General features: G+C 50.1%; 1 protein-coding gene across 1 annotated transcript; it reads right to left on the bottom strand.

Annotated features, from left to right (window-relative positions):
- Positions 1-1,930: 1,930 nt before the first annotated feature.
- Positions 1,931-21,986, bottom strand: ROPN1L (rhophilin associated tail protein 1 like). The gene is made up of 6 exons (XM_061187651.1): positions 21,906-21,986; positions 21,422-21,596; positions 17,621-17,744; positions 16,279-16,440; positions 5,769-5,944; positions 1,931-2,065 (listed from the first exon to the last, which is right to left on the bottom strand). The coding sequence occupies exons 2-6, from the start codon at positions 21,550-21,552 to the stop codon at positions 1,969-1,971; spliced, it is 690 nt and encodes a 229-aa protein (XP_061043634.1). The 5' UTR covers positions 21,553-21,596; positions 21,906-21,986; the 3' UTR covers positions 1,931-1,968.
- Positions 21,987-22,519: the final 533 nt, after the last annotated feature.

Genomic DNA, 22,519 nt, shown 5'->3' with positions numbered 1-22,519 from the left:
AATATCCTTAGTCTTTTCTTTTCAGGCTATGTGTGTTGGTTCTCTACAATGATCAGTACTGAAATTGGCTAGAAAACTCTTCTTCCCTCTCCATTCCCCAGATATCTGATATGAATGTTGGTTTACTTCTGGTTAATAATTATATGACAATCAGACAATCAGCTGATTCTTTTCATATAGACCCCCCAGTCTCCGATATTCGATAGGTGTTATGTCCCTATGTTGTCAGCACGCACAGCCATTATACACGATAGCACATCCTTTATCACCATCATTTAGTCTCAGTTCTATGGAGAAATATACATTCCGTATACACTGGTCCTTACGTTGACCTCTCCAATCTCTTTGTCTGAAACTCTCTAGCAGCTTCCTCAGGAAGGGTTCATTGGAACAATATTCCCTGCGGATGCTACTTTGTGGCCTTTATACCTCAACGTTCCTTGTCAGTTCCATGCCCAACTTGGACGGCAGTCTAGCAGTTTGTTCACCCGGGTACCCTGCCGACCTCCAATGGGTCCAATGACACTCTAGGCAGCTCAGTCCCTGCAAACCCCGCAGGCAGGTCACTCTCCAGAGCTGCCCCCACCCCAGTTCGGGCGGGGAGCCTCTCCCAAGTCCTCCATCCGTTCGTGGTGCCCTCTGAGGAGCGGCTATGAATCCATTGTATTAAGTTGTCCCTTTTCTGTCCCCTGATAGCAGGCCAACATCTCTTCTGTCACATGCAAATGTCCTGTGCTCTCTGCCTCACGTGTGCCTCCTGAGGTGGCTGATTGTCTGGCTTAAAAAAACACAAAACCCTCTGCGCCTTTGTCGGGTCTGTGTCAGGTGCACAGGATGTCCAAGCACCGTTTGTGTGTCTTCCTTTGCACACCACTTCCTTTGCATGCCCCTTCCTGCTGCAGTGCTTCCCCTGCACACATCTGGTCACTCCACACGACTTACCACTGCACTCCTACAAAACCTAAGGTGTCTTTCCACTTATCCCCGTGCATGAAGGCTTTATGATTAGAAGGAGAAAAATACTTAAATTCTTTGGGGAAATCAAACTCTGAGAAGGTTTAAAGCAACTCAAAAATTGCAAAAGCTCTTAAAACTCCAACTCTGAAAAGTTTCTTGTAATTTTACGAATAGTCTCTCTATATCGTCTGTTCACTGCAAGGGTGACTGTAAGTCCAGGAAAAAGATCATCTCACATACAGTAGCTTAGTGTCCAGATGAAAAATATACTTCACACCTTTCAGTGCAAAAAATGACACACTTCTTTAGATAACAACTGCATCTCCTAACTTTGGCTTTTCACAAGTCTTTGAACACCGATAAAATTTACAAGCATGGTAACAAATCTGCAGAGAGCCAACAAGCCAAACCATTCCCAAGTTCTCAGAAAAATAATCTGAGATGTATTCATTGACACTGTCATTTTGAAGACTTTATATCAAGAAAGCAAATAAAGGATCTCAATGCTTATCTCTGTCCAGTGGACCAAGTGCTGGTCCAAGTTGATGGTCCAGTTTGCTTCCCAGCCATGGATGCTCTTCCGGCCGGTGAGTCCTCCAGGCCCTCCTGTCACAGAGAAGACCCAGCTTCAGCGGAAGACTCTCCTCCCAGGGAGCCTTCGGTGTGGCTGCCAGGGAGCAGAGGGCATCTGCCTTCCTGATGCTCAGGAGTTTTGAAAGAAGAAGAGATACAGCTGATTTTAAACTGCCCACTCCCCTCCCTACTCTGCAGCATCCAAACACTGTTTTACTCAGATCATTTCACTGCTATGAATGTTTTGCATTTAAGGTTCTTAGGAGAACACGGTGAAGAATAATCATTAAATAGGGCCCCATGATGCACTGGTCACATTCCATTACAAGAAAAACTCACACTACATATGCACGTGGTTAATGACAAATTGTATTTGATGCCAAGGTTTTAAAAAGCACTATTTTGACATTAAAATGTGTTCTTCTCTGTATTAATGGCCTATGTCTTCTGAGTTTTCTTTTCGAGGTTTTCTAAATTTTCCTCTTTAGAACGAAGAAAATCTGAAAGTCCTATCATGCCATTCTTTCTAGAGACTCTAAATTGGAAACAGATGAAGACACTTATTAGTAATTTCTTACTGCACACAATACAATTTTTATGGAATACAGTATAATTTATAAGTTTTACCTTAAAAAATTGATCATTTATGGTCTCAAATCAGTAATTCTTACCTCTAAAAATAAAGCACTCTATTCTCTTTTACAAAAAACGCACATATCTTTCTAGGTGAAAAACTCAGTACTATGTTTGCAGTTTTTTCTTTATTGACAACTCAAATTTTAGTCACTAGTATAACAAAAGTATCTTTCTATTTTAAGCGTTGGTCCAGTAAAACTCAAAGGACTGTCTTAAGTCTATGAAACTTTGGCACTGACAACAGTATATCTTTTGACTTTTTATCTATAGATAAAAGGTGGTGAACATTAGTAAATTCCTACTAGCAACTTAGTAGATGTAAAAACATTGAACTGTAACGGTGTTGATTTCCCACATCAGTGGGAAAATGAGAGCTGTCTTGAGGGCTCATATTTAAAAGTAAAAGGAACACAAGTTAGTGGTTCTAAAACATATTTTACTGTAAAAAGGAACCACCTCTTACGGGCCCAGGGGAACCACACCTGTGGGAGAGCCTCCCACTGTGGCCACTTGGCAACGGGGAGGATGGGGAGTAGACCATCCTCTGCTCCGCAGCAGGGGAATCCGGTTACTGTCTTTGTATTTTCAAACACCAGGTTATAAAGCCCGACCTCCCAGCCGGCAGTTAAATGCCCTTCTTTTTACCTTCAGCCCCTCCCTGTGGAGGTCGAGCCTACCTCCCCGTTCCTGGGAGTGTGAGCTGTACCCCGGCGGGTAGCTAGAGGCCACACTTCAGCTCCTCTGTCCCCATCACTCCTCGGAAATCACCGGTCCCAGGGGCACAGTGACCTCTGTGGCCAGCGTAAGGGACAGCTTTGGGGTCTGCCGCTCTGGACAAGGCCCCTCACTGCCCGCCCCCCCCCCCAAGCCTTTCCTGGCGTCACTTCCCCCGCTTCACTCTTCCTGCTTCAGGTCCCCCTTACTCACTGCCCCCGCCTCAAAAAGGCTGGACTCCCGCTGCCCCACCCTTGGTGCTCTCCTCACACTGGGACGCCCGGCGTCCCCCTGGGAGGACGCCAGCCCGCGTCTGAGCTCCCTGACACGCCCTGCAGCCCCCCCCGCCCCGACCCCGCCACAGGCCCATCAATTCACAAGTCCTGCCGCCCCCAGGTCCTTCCTGGGAGAGACACAAGCATCCACTCGGGCGGGAGCCACTTGGGCAGTCCTGGAAGGCTCTCTCCCCTCACTTCTCACCTCCAGTCAGCCACCCAAATCCAAGCAGCACTAAAAAGCCTCTCCCTTCTTTGTCAGCTCTTTTCCGGACCTTCGCAGAAGCCTCCTAGCTAGTCTCCTTACATCTGCTACTCAAGGGGTCTTCTAACCAAAATTCACCACCACTCTCCCTAAGACCTTCTATGGCTCCCTAGTGCCACCAGACATAACCCGAATTCCTTAGAGGCTCCCGTGTCCCTCCATCTCCACCACCCGTGGGGTGCATCCACCCATGTCCCCCCAGCACCGCTCCGCGTGCAGACGCCACCCCAGGCTGCTGAACCCGCCGCACGGCTGTGCTCCACACACAGCGCGGAAGACGGCTTCACGGAGGGACCGGGGGCGGAAGGTGCTGCCTTATGGGCAGAGCCCCTTAGGGGAGGCCTCGCCGAGCTGAGGACCCTCGGCAGCCGTGCAGATGGGCGGGGTGTCTGAGACCAGGGCAAAGGCCTGGAGTCGGGGCGAGCTTTGTTTTCTCCAAACCCAGGGCGGCGCGTGGCTGAAGTGCCGCGGGCGGGAGAGACGCACAGGCAGCGCTCACCAGGCAAACGCGGGGCGGGGCGGGCAGGGATCAGCCCCTGCGGGCGGGCGAGAGGCCGGGAAGGCGTGGCGGGGACGTGACTCGAGTCATCATTCCCGAGGACGGTGGCCGCCGTCTGGGGAACGGCCGAGCTGGGGAGGTGCAGGCGGGAGAGCCGGTGGGGCCAGAACCAGGGGCAGCAGCGGGTCCCGGGGGGAGGGGTCGGGGGAAGGGGCTTCCGTCGAGGGTCACCCACGTCTTGTCCTGACCTAGTGGGGGGGCGGTGACGCGGTCCACGAGCGGGGGAGCGGAACTGCGGAGGGGAAGGTCCGGGGGGACGTGGAGTTCTGTTGGGACGTGTTAATAAGCCTGACGTGTGCAGCGGACCCGCCTACACGGCCGAGGAGAGGGCGAGGGGGCACTGTGACATCCGAGTGTGGAGGTCAGAGGCCAGACAGAGGCCGCGTGCCAGGAGGGGCTGGGGTCCCCGCGGGAAGGGGACAGGAGAGGGGAACGGAGGGCCGGGCTCGGAGGCTGGCCAGAGGGAGGGGGACAGGAGCGCTCTGGTCAGTGTGTGATTGGGAGCCGCTCTGGGGCCTGATGGGGAAGGAAGCAGGAGCAGGCGACGGTCCCCAGGTCAGGCGGCTTTAGCAGGACGCCAGGCCCACTCCTCGGGCTTGTCATCGGTGAGCGGGCGGCACGGTGGGGGGTGCTCAGGAAAGAGGAGGCTCAGGGAGGGGCGACCGCTGGCGGCGGGCAGATTCCCCTGGGACGGCCGAGGAGAGGGCCAGGGAGTCGTGGTGTCTGGGGAGACGGGGAGGCCCAGGAGGATGAAGGAACGCAGCCGCCAGATGGAGGTCCGAGAGGCCAGAGTGCGGGGCCGCCCGAGGGTGCGTGGAGAGGCGCCGCAGCTTCAAGGAGGAGGGGAGAGTCGGTGCCAAGTCGGTGGATGACGGACAAGAGGGAAGAAAAATGGGAGGACGGACGGGGTCTGGAGGCCCAGTCCGGGGGCGGGGTCCTCAAGGGGGTGCGCTTCTGAAGGGGGGAGGGGAGGAAGGGGTTTGGAGGGAGGGACAGGGAGGGCCCAGAGGTCGGCTCCGGGGCACCCCAGACGTGGGCGGTTGGGGACGGAGGAGGGGACCGAGCCTGGGAGGTGGTGACGGGCCTGCCGGGCGTGGGCTCTCAGGGGCCAGGCGGCGGGGCTGTCACCGTCACCGTCACCAGCTCCCAGCCCTGGCTCTCTCGTGATCTGACCTCCGTGACTACAGCCCGGCACAGAGGCAGCACCGGGAGGCCTGGCAGCCTGGGGAGCTGCTCTCATCACGGCGCCTCCTCCTCCCGCTCGGCTTGCCCGGAGCAGCACCCTCACCACCCTCAGAGGGGCGGCGATCCCCCCGCGTCCCCCCTTAGAGGGGCGGCCCTCCCCCCGCGTCCCCCCACCACACACACACAGGCAGCACAGCACGGGGCGGAAGAGGGCCGGGGGCACGGGGTCGCTCCTCACTCACGCCCTCCACCTGCAGGGACCCATTCGGTGTTTCATTGTTGAGAAATGAATTCTTACTTTTGAACATGCGCCGGTTTTAAACCATGTGACATCCCGTGTTTAAGAATCAAGATGCGTTTTGGATACATGTTTCTTAAGGACGGGATAAGTTGTCTCCCTCTGAAGTCTGCAGAGATCTGCACAGCCTCCAGAGGCCTGGGTATCCTCGGCATCACTAAGTGACACCTCGGGGCACAGCGTGTGCCGCCTTCCCTTCTACAAAAGGCCGGATTCGCGGGTACCACGTTATCTGAGAGAAGAATGGGAAGAAGGAAGTCGTCCCGCCACCGAGACACCTGCGTTCCTGGGCCCACGAGCACTTACACACTGTCCTTCAGAGAGGAGAGGTAGCCCTCCGTGTCCGATGCAGGTATATCCGAGTCGAGTCCCGACAGGTAACGGTAGACGTAGGAGAAAGTCTCAAAGGGGATGCGCGCAGGCCCCCCCTCGGGGTCAGCGGTCAGGATCTCACACAGGTGCTTCATCGCAGTGTTCAATGACTAGAAACACCACAAACCAGGTGGAGAAACGGTTACTACCTGGATTCACTAAACTGAAAGGAAAGACCGCAGCAGAATAAACACCTGAGTACATTTTACAGACGCCCTCGGTCTGAATTAAGAACTAGGGGAATTTATAATTGCCTTAAGAAAGAAAAAGAAAAGGGTTGATCGGGATGGCCTGAAATTGTAATTGGCCTGAAAAAAATTTGATTCCCAGATTTTGTTTTATTTATTTATTTATTTTTTAAATAGAGTTATTTATCTTATTTATTTATTTTTGGCTGCATTGGGTCTTCGTTGCTGCACGCAGGCCTTCTCTAGTTGCGGCGAGCGGGGGCTACTCTTCATTGCAGTGCGCGGGCTTCTCATTGCTGTGGCTTCTCTCATTGCGGAGCATGGGCTCTTGGCACGCGGGCTTCAGTAGTTGCGGCATGTGGGCTCAGTAGTTGTGGCTCACGGGCTCTAGAGCGCAGGCTCAGTACTTGTGGTGCACGGGCTTAGCTGCTCTGCGGCATGTGGGATCTTCCCGGACCAAGCATTGAACCCGTGTCTCCTGCATTGGCAGGCGGATTCTCAACCACTGCGCCACCAGGGAAGCCCCCAGATTTTATTTTATGTTAAATGGGAATGACTTACAGCAGAAATTAACACAACACTGTAAATCAACTATACCTTAATAGAAAAAAATCTAATGGGAAAAAAAATAAAAGAATTAAATATTTTTTTTAAAAAATGGGAATGACTTGGGACATCCCTGGTGGCGCTAACATCGAGCGGCTGCCCCTGTCGGGAGGACAGAGCTCAGACAGCAAGCCTAGGAGACAGACTAGAACCCTCCAGAGAAGCTCCCATGGGAATGAATCTGGGCTGCACTCACAAGGAGAAAGAGCAAGAAAAAAACAGTGGGATGGCTACAGAGGACAGTCCCCAGGGGAAAGGTGCAGGTTTAGGGAAAGTCGCACGCAGACCTGCTTGACCAGAACAGTGACTGTGGTGGAAGTACATCCCATGGCCTCAGGGACACGCAAAGGGCTGGAGCCAGCTCTGTGTAAATTTTAAACAACACATTCATTCTCTCTCAGTTGCTGCGGGTCAGGAGCCTTGGCACTGCTTCGCAGGGCCCTCTGTGAGGCTCCAATCAGGTGGCAGCCAGGGTTTGGTTCTCATCCAGAGGCTCTACTGGTGAGGGATCCACTTGGGGCCGCCCTTAGGGAAGGGCAGAACTCACTCCCTGGGGCTGTAGGACTGGAAGGGGGCTGGCCTCTTGCCGGCTGTTGGCCGGAGACCCCCCTGAGCTCTGAAAGGCTGCCCGCAGTTCCCGACACGTGGGGGTCTCCCTGAGGTCCTCTTACAACACAGCAGCTTGCTTCTTCGAGCGCCAGGAGCTGGACCAGGTTCTCGTGGTCAATATCAGAGAAAAATCACGTGTGCTTCCGGCAGCGGGAGGGGAAAGGCAGGGGGACTGAAATGAGGTTCTCGCACAGAAGTTGCAAATGGCTGGCACCCTCCACGTCCCAGGGACCCTCTGAGAGCCTGACTTGGCATCTCATTTACTCGTCACGGTAGCCTCGTGAGATGAGGCCAAGGGGGCCCAGAGAGGCTGAGTAACTTGTCCCAGGTAAGCCAGCTGGGACGGGACACAGGCAGCAGACCTCCTGAGCTCGGCCGTGACCACCACATTCCACCACCGCCAACAGTCACTGGGCTGGCTCGGGGAGCGAGTGACAGGGCTTACAGGTGCCTGGATTCCAGGCGTTCGGCTGGACCATAGGAGCACATCTCCCCCATCGCCATCAGATGGGACTCGGGGCGTCTGCAAAGCTACCAGCCATGCCCCACCCCGACAGAGGGCCCTGCTGAGACAGAATGCACCGGGGCGGGGGTGGGGCAATGGCGCAGTCCTGATATTAGCCCAACTCTGCGGGCAGAACGATGCTCTAGTAAGAAAAATGATGGCATTCATTTCTCCAAGGACCACTGCCCACACCGGGCCCCCGAAAGGCTGTCCCGAGGGAGGACTTGGTGAAAACAAAATTGTGTATTTTACTGGCTCCTTGCTTGAAACGTCTCAGGGACGCGTTGCTACATTAGATACTGCCGTTTTAGCCCACACAGCGGGGGGCAGTCGTCGCCGAGGGTGGGACCGCAGGGCCTGGGGCGGTGGGGGGAGGCAGCTGGCGAGGAGCCTGCACAGGAGCGCTGGGTGACTGACGTTCCAGCGCTTCCGAGGAAGAGCTATTTAAGGAAAAAACACATCAAAGTGTTCTGCCATCACTTCCCTCTGCAAAGGCGAGATGACATTACCAGTGTTGACGTTTCTGACAAAAAGATTTGCAGCAATTTTTACACCCAAAAGGATTCATGAGGCACCTTGCCTGGTTTGGAGACTCTGTTTCCTACAACAGATTTCTCACTTCCAAGGGTGGTGGGTTGTCAGGCTACTTGCTCACCAGCCACAAGGACAGACCCCTCCCTGGCCAGCGCCCCCTTCTCCAACCGCCTGCCCATTATTCTCTGGTTGGAAATTCGTCCAGGAGGAGGTGTACAGTGTCCGCAGCCCAGCGTGCACGCCTGAGCCGGATCTCAAATCCAAGTGGAGACGCGTGAGAAACACGGGCGCTGCAGCCTCCTGAGCATCTCCAGCACCAGTTCCGTGGGTTTTTCCAGTTTCAGAATTGCAGCTGCTCTTGTGACGACACCATGAGCCACCTCACAGCTCCCACCACGTCCCTTTTAGCTGCAGGAAAATAGCAATGTGGACAATATCCTGACTGACCCTTTGAATAGAGTCAGGACCGTGGGGGTCTCTCTCCCGCCCTGTGGCCTGAGTTCAGGGTCGCACAGCGGCACTGACTCCAAATCTCAGTTTTAAAAAGCCTGCGACACAGAATTAAAGTGAAAAAGGAGAAGTAACAACTGACACTGCAGAAATACAGAGGATCATGAGAGATTACCACAAGCAACTCTATGCCAATAAAATGGACAACCTGGAAGAAATGGACACATTCTTAGAAAAGCACAACCTTCTGAGACTGAACCAGGAAGAAATAGAAAATATAAACAGACAAATCACAACACTGAAATTGAAACTGTGATTAAAAATCTTCCAACAAACAAAAGCCCAGGGCCAGATGGCCTCACAGGTGAATTCTATCAAACATTTAGAGAAGAGCTAACACCTATCCTTCTCAAAATCTTCCAAAATATAGCAGAGGGAGAGACACTCCCAAACTCATTCTACGAGGCCACCATCACCCTGATACCAAAACCAGACAAAGGTGTTACAAAAAAAAGAAAACCACAGGCCAATATCACTGATGAACATAGATGCAAAAATCCTCAACAAAATACTAGCAAACAGAATCCAGCAGCACATTAAAAGGATCATACACCATGATCAAGTGGCGTTTACCCCAGGAATGCAAGGATTCTTGAATATACACAAATCAATCAATGTGATACACCATATTAACAAATTGAAGGATAAAAACCATATGATCATCTCAATAGATGCAGAGAAAGCTTTCAACAAAATTCAACACCCATTTATGATAAAAACTCTCCAGAAAGGAGGCATAGAGGGAACTTACCTCAACATAATAAAGGCCTTTTATAACAAACCCACAGCCAACATCGTTCTCAATGGTGAAAAACTGAAACCATTTCCACTAAGATCGGGAACAAGACAAGGTTGCCCACTCTCACCACTATTATTCAACATAGTTTTGGAAGTTTTAGCCACAGCAATCAGAGATGAAAAAGAAATAAAAGGAATCCAAATCAGAAAAGAAGAAGTAAAGCTGTCACTGTTTGCAGATGACATGATGCTATACGTAGAGAACCCTAAAGATGCCACCAGAAAACTACTAGAGCTAATCAATGAATTTGGTAAAGTAGCAGGATACAAAATTAATGCACAGAAATCTCCTGCATTCCTATACACTAATGATGAAAAATCTGAAAGAGAAATTAAGGAAACACTCCCATTTACCACTGCAACAAAAAGAATAAAATACCTAGGAATAAACCTACCTAGGGAGACAAAAGAACTGTATGCAGAAAACTATAAGACACTGGTGAAAGAAATTAAAGACAATACAAACAGATGGAGAGATATACCATATTCTTGGATTGGAAGAATCAACATTGTGAAAATGACTATACTACCCAAAGCAATCTACAGATTCAATGCAATCCCTATCAAACTACCAATGGCATTTTTCACAGAACTAGAACAAAAAATTTCACAATTTTTATGGAAACACAAAAGACCCCAAATAGCCAAAGCAATCTTGAGAAAGAAAAACAGAGCTGGAGGAATCAGGCTCCCTGACTTCAGACTATGGTACAAAGCTACAGTAATCAAGACAGTATGGTACTGGCACAAAAACAGAAATATAGATCGATGGAGCAGGATAGAAAGCCCAGAGATAAACCCACACACATATGGTCACCTTATCTTTGATAAAGGAGGCAAGAATATACAGTGGAGAAAAGACAGCCTCTTCAATAAGTGGTGCTGGGAAAACTGGACAGCTACATGTAAAAGAATGAAATTAGAACACTCCCTAACACCATACACAAAAATAAACTCAAAATGGATTAAAGACCTAAATGTAAGGCCAGACACTATAAAGCTCTTAGAGGAAAACATAGGCAGAACACTATGACATAAATCACAGCAAGATCCTTTTTGACCCACCTCCTAGAGAAATGGAAATAAAAAGAAAAATAAACAAATGGGACCTAAGGAAACTTAAAAGCTTTTGCACAGCAAAGGAAACCATAAACAAGAGGAAAAGACAACCCTCAGAATGGGAGAAAATATTTGCAAATGAAGCAACTGACAAAGGATTAATCTCCAAAATTTACAAGCAGCTCATGAGCTCAATATCAAAAAAACAAACAACCCAATCCAAAAATGGGCAGAAGACCTAAATAGACATTTCTCTAAAGAAGATATACAGATTGCCAACAAACACATGAAAGGACGCTCAACATCACTAATCATTAGAGAAATGCAAATCAAAACTACAATGAGGTATCACCTCACACCGGTCGGAATGGCCACATCATCAAAAAATCTACAAACAATAAATGCTGGAGAGAGTGTGGAGAAAAGGGAAACCTCTTGCACTGTTGGTGGGAATGTAAATTGATACAGCCACTATGGAAAACAGTATGAAGGTTCCTTAAAAAACTAAAAATAGAACTGCCATATGACCCAGCAATCCCACTACTGGGCATATATCCTGAGAAAACCATAATTCAAAAAGAGTCATGTACCACAATATTCACTGCAGCCCTATTTACAATAGCCAGGACATGGAAGCAACATGAGTGTCCATCGACAGATGAATGGATAAAGAAGATGTGGCACATATATACAATGGAATATTACTCGGCCACAAAAAGAAACGAAATTGAGTTATTTGTAGTGAGGTGGATGGATCAAGAGTCTGTCATACAGAGTGAAGTAAGTCAGAAAGAGAAAAACAAATACCATATGCTAACACATATATATGGAATCTGAAAAAAAAAAGGTTTTGAAGAACCTAGGGGCAGGACAGGAATAAAGACGCAGACGTAGAGAATGGACTTGAGGACACGGGGAGTGCGAAGGGTAAGCTGGGACGAAATGAGAGAGTGGCATGGACATATATATACTACCAAATGTAAAATAGATAGATAGTGGGAAGCAGCTGCATAGCACAGGGAGATCAGCTCGGTGCTTTGAGACCACCTTGAGGGGTGGGATAGGGAGGGTGGGATAGGGAGGGTGGGAGGGAGACGCAAGAGGGAGGGGACATGGGGATATATGTATACGTATAGCTGATTCACTTTGTTATACAGCAGAAACTAACACACCATTGTAAAGCAATTATACTCCAATGAAGATGTAAAAAAAACCAAAGAATAAAACGCCTGCGACCCTTTTCGTTTCCTTATCCTCGCAGCTTTCCTAATTCACAACGTGGTCCTGGGGCTTATGGCCGGTGCGGGAGGGAGACACACATTCTCCGGTTGGCCGGACATGGTGCTGGAGTGAAGCCAGTCCATCAGGATGAAGGGACGGAGGCGCTACCAGGCCCAGCATCCGCTGACCCCAACCCCCCTTCCCCACAGAGGAGACGCTCAGCCTGGGGGGCAGTGAGCCCGGGGGCCCACTATCAGCTGCCTCGTCAGCAGAGGCAATTACTAAACATGCCTGCGGCTGGACGCCTGCACTCTCGTCAGGGCCACATCTCTGCACTGGCCGCAGGGGTGGGCATCTCAGAATGGGCTCGAGAGGCCCAGCGGGAAACTGAACGGGGGGCCCCGGGGAGAGCGGCCGGGAGCGAGCCAGGTGCTGCCTGCAGCGCACAGGGCATCTCGACGGGTCACAGACACCAGACCCAATGGGCGGAGTGGACGCCGTGGAGTGGACAGGGCAGCAGGAGTCGCTCTGGCACATGCAGGCAGAGGACCGGACTCCAGCTGGGCGCGGGTGCGGGTCTGAGCTCTCCAGAGCCGGAGCTGTTGGGAGGCTGACACAAAGATTTTTGGGGTGTGGATCACGTGAGGATATAAAATGGTATCAGTGGGAAGGCCTAGGAGTTGTTACTCTGACGTGGTGTCCCAGCCTGAGGGCGGCGCACTCCCCGGGCGACAGGGGCGTCCTCAGGGGCCCCTCCGTCCCCCGCGTCTACCGGTAGCGGCATCTCCGGAGCCCGTGGTCTGAGTCCGAATCCTGCCCGACCACCTCCACCTGCAGCGCCAGAGCCTCTCCCCACAGCTCGCCACCCTGCGATTCGGAGAACAGGACTCTCCTCCAAGGGCCGCTGGGAGGACTAAAGAGAAAACAGACAAAGGGCTCCGAACATTCCCGCACGTGGTGAGAACCCTGGCAACGCTGGCCGTTCGTAAGCAGTACGTTCTGATGGGAAATTACATGACACGCGCGTATGTCTGCAGCTGTACACACAGAGGGACGCTCTCGTGAATGATGAAGTGCAAAGGCTTTTCAAACCCGAACCAGAGGCAGGTGGGTAGTCTGTCGTTACGGGCTTTGTCAGTCGTGTGTGGGCGCAAGGGGGACTCGGGCCACAACGTTTTTACATTACAAAACAGATCTCCATACTTAAAAAAACAGACGAAAAATGTTGATCCACCTCTTTACCGCTTAGGATCACTGATGGGGCTGCAGAAACCTAAGGTGAAGGTCACAACACAGACTTGTTTTCGCTTCGCCCGGCAAGCACTAGCACCCTGGGAGAGGCGCCCACAGACACGGCCAGCCCCCGACGCTCCCCCACCCCGTTTGAAGCTTCGATGTGAGACCCAGAGCAGCGCTCGGGGCTTCGAGGATGTACCAGACGTCCCTCCACGGGCAGGGGGTGTTGGGATGCTCAGCACTCAGGGCGAGGTCCACACAAAGCCACACCGACAAACGTCCGTGGAAGGAACGAAGGGTGAACGACGCGTGTGGCTCAGACATCTGGGGTTCCAATCTTTGCAGAGAACTCGGTTCATCTGACTAGAGTGGCTCTGAAGACCAACTGAAGAGCCACAAGCCGTGAGACGCCGTGGAGTGGACGGGGCAGCAGGAGTCGCGACGACACGTCCAGGCACAGCGACCAATTTCACAGCAATCCTATGTGCGACGAGGTGGACAGCCGTGATCCACGAGAAATTCCTCCTCCTCATCTCGCTTCACTTCTTCATCTGCTCCTTTTTGAAGGTTTTCTTTTTTAAGCATAAAGACAAATGCTAAGATGCCAAACTACATGAAGAAGCGTCTCCCAGAAGTCACGGCACTGTGCTCCGGGGGCATCTCCAAGCTACCCCGCCAATGCGGGCACTCGGTGCATCAACAAAGCAAGTGTCGCCTTGGGCCTGGCTCCTCCTGGCCCCCGTGGACCCAGAGCACGGCTGTTAGCCCTGCACTTGGGGTGGGGGGTGGTGGGCAGGCCAGGGCAGAGCTGGCACCTCAGGCTGTGAACTTCGCCTGGATATGAAAGTATGAAAGGTTCCCCGCTTTCCACAGTGAGAAGGGGGCCACTGGCACCAGGAGAGAGTCAAAGGCCAACAGCAAAGACTCCTGGCAGAGGTGGCTTACTCAGGGGACAGGGCAGGGTCCCACGCTGGCTGACGGGGATAAGTGACACGTTACAGGAAAAACAGAGACGCATGTGTGCTGTTTCCCTGTCCCTTCCCCAGTAGTCACTTCAGAAAGGAAGCTCCATCCTTAACAAATGTCTCCATCTAGTGTCACACCCCACACACGGTAAAAGGTCTTATCTTGCAAAACAGGCTTGGTTTGGTTTGAAATCTAGTGGCTGATCCTCCTGATTAGGGAGGTAGAAATTACAAAGATGGATCCCCAAATATGAAATAGTCTAATTTCTCATCATTATAAAAATCTAAATTTCACAACTAAGTTTAAAGGAGCAAACCATAAAATCAAATATTAGTTATTAATTTTATATTATTAAAATCTTGCTTCCAGAGTTCCAGATGAACAAAGCAACATAAAATTTCCTCCAATAGGGCTTCCCTGGTGGCACAGTGGTTGAGAATCTGCCTGCCAGTGCAGGGGACACGGGTTCGAGCCCTGGTCCGGGAACATCCCACATGCTGCAGAGCAACTAAGCCCGTGCATCACAACTACTGAGCCCGTGAGCCATAACTACTGAGTCTGCTTGCCACAACTACTGAAGCCCGCACACCTAGAGCCCGTGCTTCGCAACAAGAGAAGCCACCGCCATGAGAAGCCCGCGCACCACAACGAAGAGTAGCCCCCGATCGCTGCAACTAGAGAAAGCCTGCGCACAGCAACGAAGACCAAACTCAGCCAAAAAAATTAAAAATAAATAAATTTATTAAAAAAAAATTTCCTCCATTAAAACCCAGCTGGGATTCTCCCAGGTGGCCTCTGAGCCTAGAGAAGGGAACTTGGTCTGAGGTGTCCAGCCCAGGGCTGACCGCTGTCTATGGCTGACCAGAAACACCGCCTGTGGGCAGGTACACAGCAAAAGGGAGCAACCAGCCTAACACCCGACTTTACTGGGGTTTCAGAGGTTCTCGCTGGGACCATTAACAGAACCAGTAAATTGCACTATATTCACACAAGCAGAGGAGATGAATGAACCACAGCGTCTGTAATGATACAGATGAATAAAGAGAAATCTACTTGGGAATGAAAAAACGTTCCAGAAGATTAGTAACAACATAAAGTTAAAACCAACTAAAATTAAATGATGTATTTCTTGGGGTCCATATGGGATCAATGGGAAGCGTGAGATCAGGGGAGCTGATGCTTCAGGTGTGGGCGGCAGGGGGACGGGTTGGAGGTTAGTTGCAGGTGGTTAGTTGTGTTAGTGGTCATGCGAGGTAGTGTTACATAAAGTAATTCTTAACAGTTAAAACAGAATTGAGGAGGCTGATGCGTGGACCCGAGATGAGGGCACCCCATGAAGTGAGGACTAAGAGTTAGCCAGTTATGTGCTCTAGGGTCCAAAGACTGAAGGGAGAGGGTAGCAAACTTTGCTCGTCTCTGCAGTAAAGGGAGTTAGCTCTCTTTTCTCAACCCCTTTCTTCACAAACTTAGAGTGGTGACTTTCCCTGCACTTGACCCCTGTGTCTCACAGGGTGACTCAAATACTAGGGCTAAAGAGAGATTCTAGACTTCCACCCCCTCCCTACCACACCTCCCTTAGTTCACAAACTTGAGGAACATCTGTGTCTTCATTCCTTTTTCTTCTTCGTCTTCTTTTTTTTTGGCCAAGCCACCTGGCTTGTGGGATGATCATGGTTCCCCAACCAGGGATCAAACCCATGCACCCTGCAGTGGAAGTGTGGAGTCTTAACCACTGGACCACCAGGGAATTCCCTGTGTCTTCAATCCTAAGTTGTATGAGTTATACTTTTTAACATCAGCAAGGTATCTACAGTATTAGTTACTAATAACAGATTTTAACTAAAATAGAAAGTAATTTTATGCCTCTTTGCACCGATGAGGGAAACAGATATTATCATTTACCAAGTGACATGTAGTTTAATAAAAGTCACTGATGCATTCTCTTCTAAAAACTAAACACATCTTAACAGTATCTATATGGTTTGTCTACTGTTAACATCTTTTAAATTGAGGCATTCATAAGTACTTAACTTCTGTAAACTAAAGTAACTATAAGCCTAAAATACAATAAACATCTGAAAAAAATTGCCTTTCTAAGACAAGATTACTAAAGTAATGAAAGTGTTCCTTCAGTTACTGAAACACCTAAATTATTTTTAAGCCAGGCCTATGATCACACAGAATTATTAATATGCTATTTATAGGTACATACCCCACCAAGCATGCTGCATCCAAGCGCTAAAAATTTTATCCCCTCGATTTTGTTTTCGCAAGGATCCAACTGCAAGAGAGCTCTGAATTTTTCTACTGGCAGGCACAGATTTTTCCATTTCTGCTCAAGATCTGCTAATTCCACATATTCCTTGTGGCGACACTGTTTAGAAAACACAGCATGACACAATCTACGTAAGTTTAAAAGCCCCAAGAAGTAATATAACGCTGTTGAAAACTTAAACAGAGCACCCATCCCCTTTCAAAGATGAACTCTGAATTCACTGCACCATTAGCCCTGGGGAGGGGAGGGGGGGATGTGTGTGTCTGGGGACAGGGGGTGCACAGGCAGAGAAGGGGGCTGGGAACTAGAGACTGGCAACAAGTTACTTCTCAAGAGAAAAAAGGACTGGGAAACAAACATGGCATAATGTTATGACTTAATAAAATGGGCACACAGACATGGGGTACATGATTCTCTATTGTCTGCCTGAAATACAAATAAAACTTCAATAAATCAAATAAAATCCAACCCTGAAACATGCTAACAGTTAAATGGGGTAAATCTCAACACTGAAAATAAATTTATTCCTTCTACTCTTTTAGACAACTTTATGAAAATTGGTAACTCCTGTGATCTGCTAGCAATATTCTGCGTGAAAGAGGTTTGAGCAACTTTAGCGTGTCTTTTCCCAAACTACCCCTTGCCGTGGTTATTCGTTTTCCCTTAAACTAGACATGGGAAAATCTAGAAAAACTAAAATGGGAAAATCTCGTCTCCAGAAGTCACCGCACCCCGAACAGGAACACAGGACTTCGAGATGTATAATGGGGACGAGTTGCTTTAAAACTCAGGGTTATACCACTTATGTTGTTTTTAGCAACACAGCCCAATCATTCAGATAAAATACACTTTCTATGAACTTTCCAAGTGAGATGGTGGGTCTCGAGGGCTCTCAGGAGGGCTGGAAGCCAGACGCCCGAGGGCAATCTGTCTTTCAGATGAAGAAGGTGGCGGATTATCACGTTAGCATAGTTTTTATAAACACGTATTTCAAGAAGGATCTTGCAACTCCCATGTCTAAAATTTCGTATTTTCAGATCTTTTTTTTAGTCTAGCAGCCTCTTGCATCTTAATTCGGTATTTAAAAGAAATTATATTTCTATATAATCATGAATAGCTATCTTGGGTTCTTTAAACCAGAGAAAGGCCCTGAATCCAAGATTCCTTCTTTGAATAAACCTTGAAGGTTTACTGCAGGGAAGGCAGGGCTTGCATGGACGATGGAGCTTTCTGCGGCGCTTTATCTCAAGTTCAGCTGACTGATAGCAAACTCTTATACCTGCTTGTGCAAAACTTTAAGGAGTCCTTGAGTCAGGCCTGTGTCTGTTTTCTGAGTGGCCATGGGCATTTCGATTCTGTCTTTTACAGGAAGTGGATCTCCTCTTGACAAAGCTGAAAAATACCTAACAACGACAGACATCTCTGAAGGCTCATCAGCACACAACCAGCCCCTGAATTCATGCACTTCTGTCAATGAACCCAGAGGGCGACAGTGATGAGGGAGGACAGAGCTGGGTCCCCTGGCCCAGCTCCTGTCCCGGCCCCTCCACTCAGCTCTCCGACTTCACCTCCACCCGTGCCTCAGTTTCTCTGTCTGCACAGCGTGGACAATGGCAGCTCCGGTCTCAGGCCCCCCCACACCCCGGCGCTCCTGGGGCTCCCGTAACAGGTGCTACACTTATTCAGCGAACGCCATCAGAGTCCTGAGACTGCCAGAGGAGGTGGAGGTCAGGGCCCCGCATGACCCGAGTGCAAGGTCATGGTCCGTCATGCCACTTTGACAGTTGGGGGGCTTGGCCCTGCTTTTTGAGGGGCTTGATTTCAAGCATCTCTGCGCCTATTCAGCTCTAAGGCGCCCGGAGCAGGGAAATCACTGTTTGGCTAAGTCAGGTGCCGACCTCCCCCTACCCTTCACTTTTCCTGCCTGGTTTTTTTTGTTTGTTTTGTTTTTTAGTATTTTCTCCCTTAATTGTTCCTTTCTGGGACACGGATATTACTGCTTAAATTGGGAATAAGCTGGGGCACAGAGACAGTTTGGGGCAACAAGTCAGGAGGGGGTGTACACCTGGGCTCTGGCTGGAGAGGGGCAAGGTGCCAGGCAGGGTCCTTCTGTGAAACTCACTCCCCTTGGGCACGTGTCAGCCGGAGCCGGCGGCTGAAGCCACATCATTTGCTGCCCCCATGACTTTACCTCCATCAAAGAAATGACATATCCAGGAAAACAAAACACTAAATCATCCAGGGCCACAGGTAATAATTTAAAAGATATGAGTAATGATGGTTACCAAAGGGGAAATGGCAGGGGGGGAGATAAACTAGGAGCTTGGGATGAACATACACACTACTCTATGTAAAACAGATAACCAACAAGGACCTACTGTAGAGCACAGGGAACTCTGCTCAATATTCTGTAATAACCTATATGGGTAAAGAATCTGAAAAAGAATGGATAGATGTATATGTAGAACTGAATCACTTTGCTGTACAGCAGAAACTAACACAACACTGTAAATCAGTTCTACTCCAATAAAATTTTAAAAAAAGATATGAGTAAATAGAAACATCTCTGATGTAACGAAATGTAGATAAATAGGTATTTGTTAGGCTAACAGAAATTTTATACCTCATCCCCTTCTCTCTCCACCCCTCAAATTCGACTTTGTTTTCATGCTTTTAGGACAAGTCCAGTCATATTTCGTGAATTTAATAGTCTGAGAGAAAGCTACAAGGCAGGCAGTTAGACAAACGTGGACCTGAAGACCTAAAGGGCCAGGCTGCGGGGGGTGCTTCGCTTTGCCATGTTGTTCCTAATCAGGGTTTTCAACGATTTTGCGGACTTTACTCATCACCCGTCAAACCAATCACCAGGCTCGGCCCAGCCTCTAGAGCAGCGCCCCATCCCCAGGAAGGCACTGGCAGCGTCTGGAGGCACTTCTGGTTGCCACAAGCTGGGGCGGATGGTGCTTGTGGCACCTGGTGGGTGCAGGCCAGCAGGCCGCTAAGGAGCCTCTAATCCACAGGACAGCCCCACACCCCCCAAAGAGCTGTCGCTCCAAAGCAGCAATAGAGCCGAGGCGGAGGAAGCCTGCCTGAGTGGCCAGGCCAACTTGTGTCACATGCCCTCGAGTATAAGGCGCACGTGAGCCCAAGCCTTCAGGACTCAATGACATAATCATGTACAGCCAATTAGCCACCGCGTCATGGCAGAGGCTGGGGGTGAGGCTTGTCTGAGAAGAACCCTCCCCTGAATGCCTGCTGGAACCTTCCACAGCAGTCACTTCCCTGGCTTTCTGCTTTGCTTTCCGCTGCTTTTCCCTTCCTGTCGTGGCCCTCGTGTTATATGCTGTTTCCTCTTCCACCTTGTCTTAACACCAATCGCTACGAAATCTTTCAAAGACCAATTCACCCTCTTCTGAACGACATCTCTCCCTAACAGATTCTGTTCTGAGAGAGTTGGGACACATGGCTAATGCTTGCTTTTTCTCCTAAACTCCGAAACTGCTCTTAAGAGAAATTAGCTGCATGGAACATTCAGAAATTTCTTGATTAAGCCTTTTAAATTAAAGTGAAGCTTAAAATAGTTGTCTCTAAAGTGTTACCAAATATAATGTTCCAAGAAAAAAAAAAAGATTAAATCTTGGAACGTTTGATAGAGAACAAATAAACTCTTATGAATCATTTATATCTCTTATTTAGGCTTGAATAATGGTTAATACTAGAGGCCACAATTTTGGGCAAGAACCTTGAGAGAGTCTTTCAGAAGCAATAGACAGAAGCATTTGTCAGAAGGCAAAGTGCTGGATTAACCAGTAGCCTCTTGTGGTAGGTGCAATAAGGGCCCCAAAGATATCCTGGTCCTAATCCTGGAAGCTGTGGATCTTCTTTTACACGGTAACAGGGAGTTTGCAGATGTGAGTGAGGATTTTGAGATGGGAAAATCATCCTGGATTATCTGGATGGTTCCTAAATGCAATCACAAGTGTCCCTAGTAGAGGGAGGCAGAGGTAGATGTGAGGATGCCACAGTACTGGCGATGGAGGTATGCCACGAGCCAAACAATGCAAGGAATGCAGCTCTAGAAGCTGGAAAAGGCAAGGGGAGGGATCAGACTCTCCCTAGAGCCTCCAGAGAGAGCAAAGTCCCACCAATATCTTGACTGTAGCCTGGGGAAACTGATTTTGGACTTCTGGCTTCCAGAACTGTAAGAGAGTAAACGTTTCTTGTTTTAAGCCAATATGTTTGGTGGTTATCTGTTAACAGCAGTCATAGGAAACTAATTCACTTTGATCATACGGTTTAGGGAAGGTCAGCAAAATTTGACACGCTAGTTAGTAAAAAAAATTAAGTTAAATTTATACTGATTCTTGGGACCACAAAATTGAGTTTCCGAGTCTGAATCTGTTTACTGAAAAAGGACAAAGAGCTTTCCTATGAAATCAACAGGGTTTATTTTAATGGTTCTAAGGTCGGTTGAGTTGTGACTTTTAAAGTATTAATGTCTGTTCCTGGAAATGGTTAGAATGTTTGCTGCAAGAAACTGCGAAGGTTCATGTGTTGTGAACTAAGCTGGGCAGAGTTTAACCTTATAGCAGCCTTGGGATGGTTACCCCAACATGAACCAGTCCTTCTGGTTCCAATAAACTCCACAGGTACCTAATCCTGGAGGATTCTCTGAAGACAAGGAACATAATCATAAGAGTCCTCCTTGTAAAAATCATTTCACAAATAAAGAAACTGTGATAGTTTGACTTTATAACACAATGCAGAAACTTTTTACCCAGTGTAACTGCTTTATAAATTTTAGTCTACCTGCATAAATACCACTCTCCAACAATGGAGCTGTCATTGCTTTGTAGATAAATGAGCATTTTGCAGTAATTTCTGGTCTCGTGGTCAATAAACCATGATGTTTCCTAGATAGATACTTCGGTGTAGATACCACCAATGCTAAAGTGAAAGTTTTGCCGATACCCTGAGTGTCCCGAGCGTTGGACCACTGGTCCAGGAAGGAGGGTTCACTAGGCACGACTGGGCACGGGGACGGGCCGGCTCTCCCAGGCGCTGGCCCTGGGGCGCTTACCCCGCGGACCACTGCAGCACGTCGGCGGGCTGGGTGCGGATCGCAGCCTTGGTGAACTGCTTCAGGATGTCCGGCAGTTCCGGGGGAATGTGGATCTGCTGCGCGCAGAACATGGTGTCGGGAAGCGGCATCGCTCTCCGCAGACCAGGACCAAGCTGGGAAGAATCAAGGTGTGCTGCGGAGCGAGAAAGGGCGGGTTGGTCAGCCTGGGGCGCGGGGGAGACGCGGCGGCCACGGGGCTCAGGGGCCGGGGTCCCGGGTCCCGAGTTTGGAGCCTGGCCGGGGACAGGGGTCTGGGGCGGGACCGAGGTCCGGGATCCCGAACCAGGTCGGGGTTCCGGGTTTAAACGGGGCCAGGCCGGGCCGCCCGCCTTTCCCTGGGGTTGGGGTGGGGCCGGGGCTAGGGCCCGGCCGGAATCTTAGGTTTGGGGTTGGCCCGAGAGGACGGCTTCGTGAGGCACGGACGGCCGACGAGGGCTCTTACCCGCTCCTCCTCGGGCTCCTCGGAAAATGAGGACCGACCGCCAGTTCTAGCAACGGCCGCGACCCGGCAACTGGAGCGCAAGCCGCCGCTACTGCTTCGCAGCGGTATCCAGGCAACCGAGACACGCGCGGGCCCCGCCCCTCTGGCGTCGCGCACGCGCACAGGCCCCGAGCCGAAGCCGGCCTCTGGCCGGTGCTGGAGGGTCGGGCGGAACGCGCCTGAGCAGTGTGGCTACGGCGCCCCCTTTGCATTAACAGATAGCTCACAGCTGCACGAGCGGAACATTTCCGTTAGGAAAGGGCCTTTTGATCGACTGCCAAATGTGAGCGGCGAATTCACAAAGGACCCCCCCCCTCCTTTCCTTTGCACGGCCTCCGTGAAGCTCTGGAACGAGATGCCTCGTGTCCTCCAAGGTAGGAAGCCGTTGAAGTCCTGGAGGCTGGTCTGTGCGCGCAGCACGGGCCTCCCTGAAGGAATCTGGGCCCTGCCTTCCCAGACTGCTTTCTTCATCCTGCACGCGCCCCTGTCCGTCTGTCCTAGGCGTGTCTGACCTCGACGCCTTCGCACGCGCTGTTCCCGTGGCCCAATCGGCACCACTCAGTGAACTCATTCTT

The sequence above is a fragment of the Eubalaena glacialis genome, chromosome 4, assembly GCF_028564815.1.
Source record: "Eubalaena glacialis isolate mEubGla1 chromosome 4, mEubGla1.1.hap2.+ XY, whole genome shotgun sequence".
Classification (NCBI taxonomy): Eukaryota; Metazoa; Chordata; class Mammalia; order Artiodactyla; family Balaenidae; genus Eubalaena; species Eubalaena glacialis.
This window is presented reverse-complemented; position numbering and strand designations above follow the sequence as displayed.

Excerpts from the sequence above, each read along its gene's own strand:
- ROPN1L (XM_061187651.1), bottom strand. The coding sequence starts at position 21,552 with ATGCCGCTTCCCGACACCATGTTCTGCGCGCAGCAGATCCACATTCCC. Across the intron at positions 5,945-16,278 it reads GATGCAGCATGCTTGGTGGG|TCATTGAACACTGCGATGAA; the intron begins GTATGTACCTAT and ends TGGTGTTTCTAG. Across the intron at positions 2,066-5,768 it reads TCCTCTCTGAAGGACAGTGT|AGTCTCTAGAAAGAATGGCA; the intron begins GTAAGTGCTCGT and ends TTTCCAATTTAG.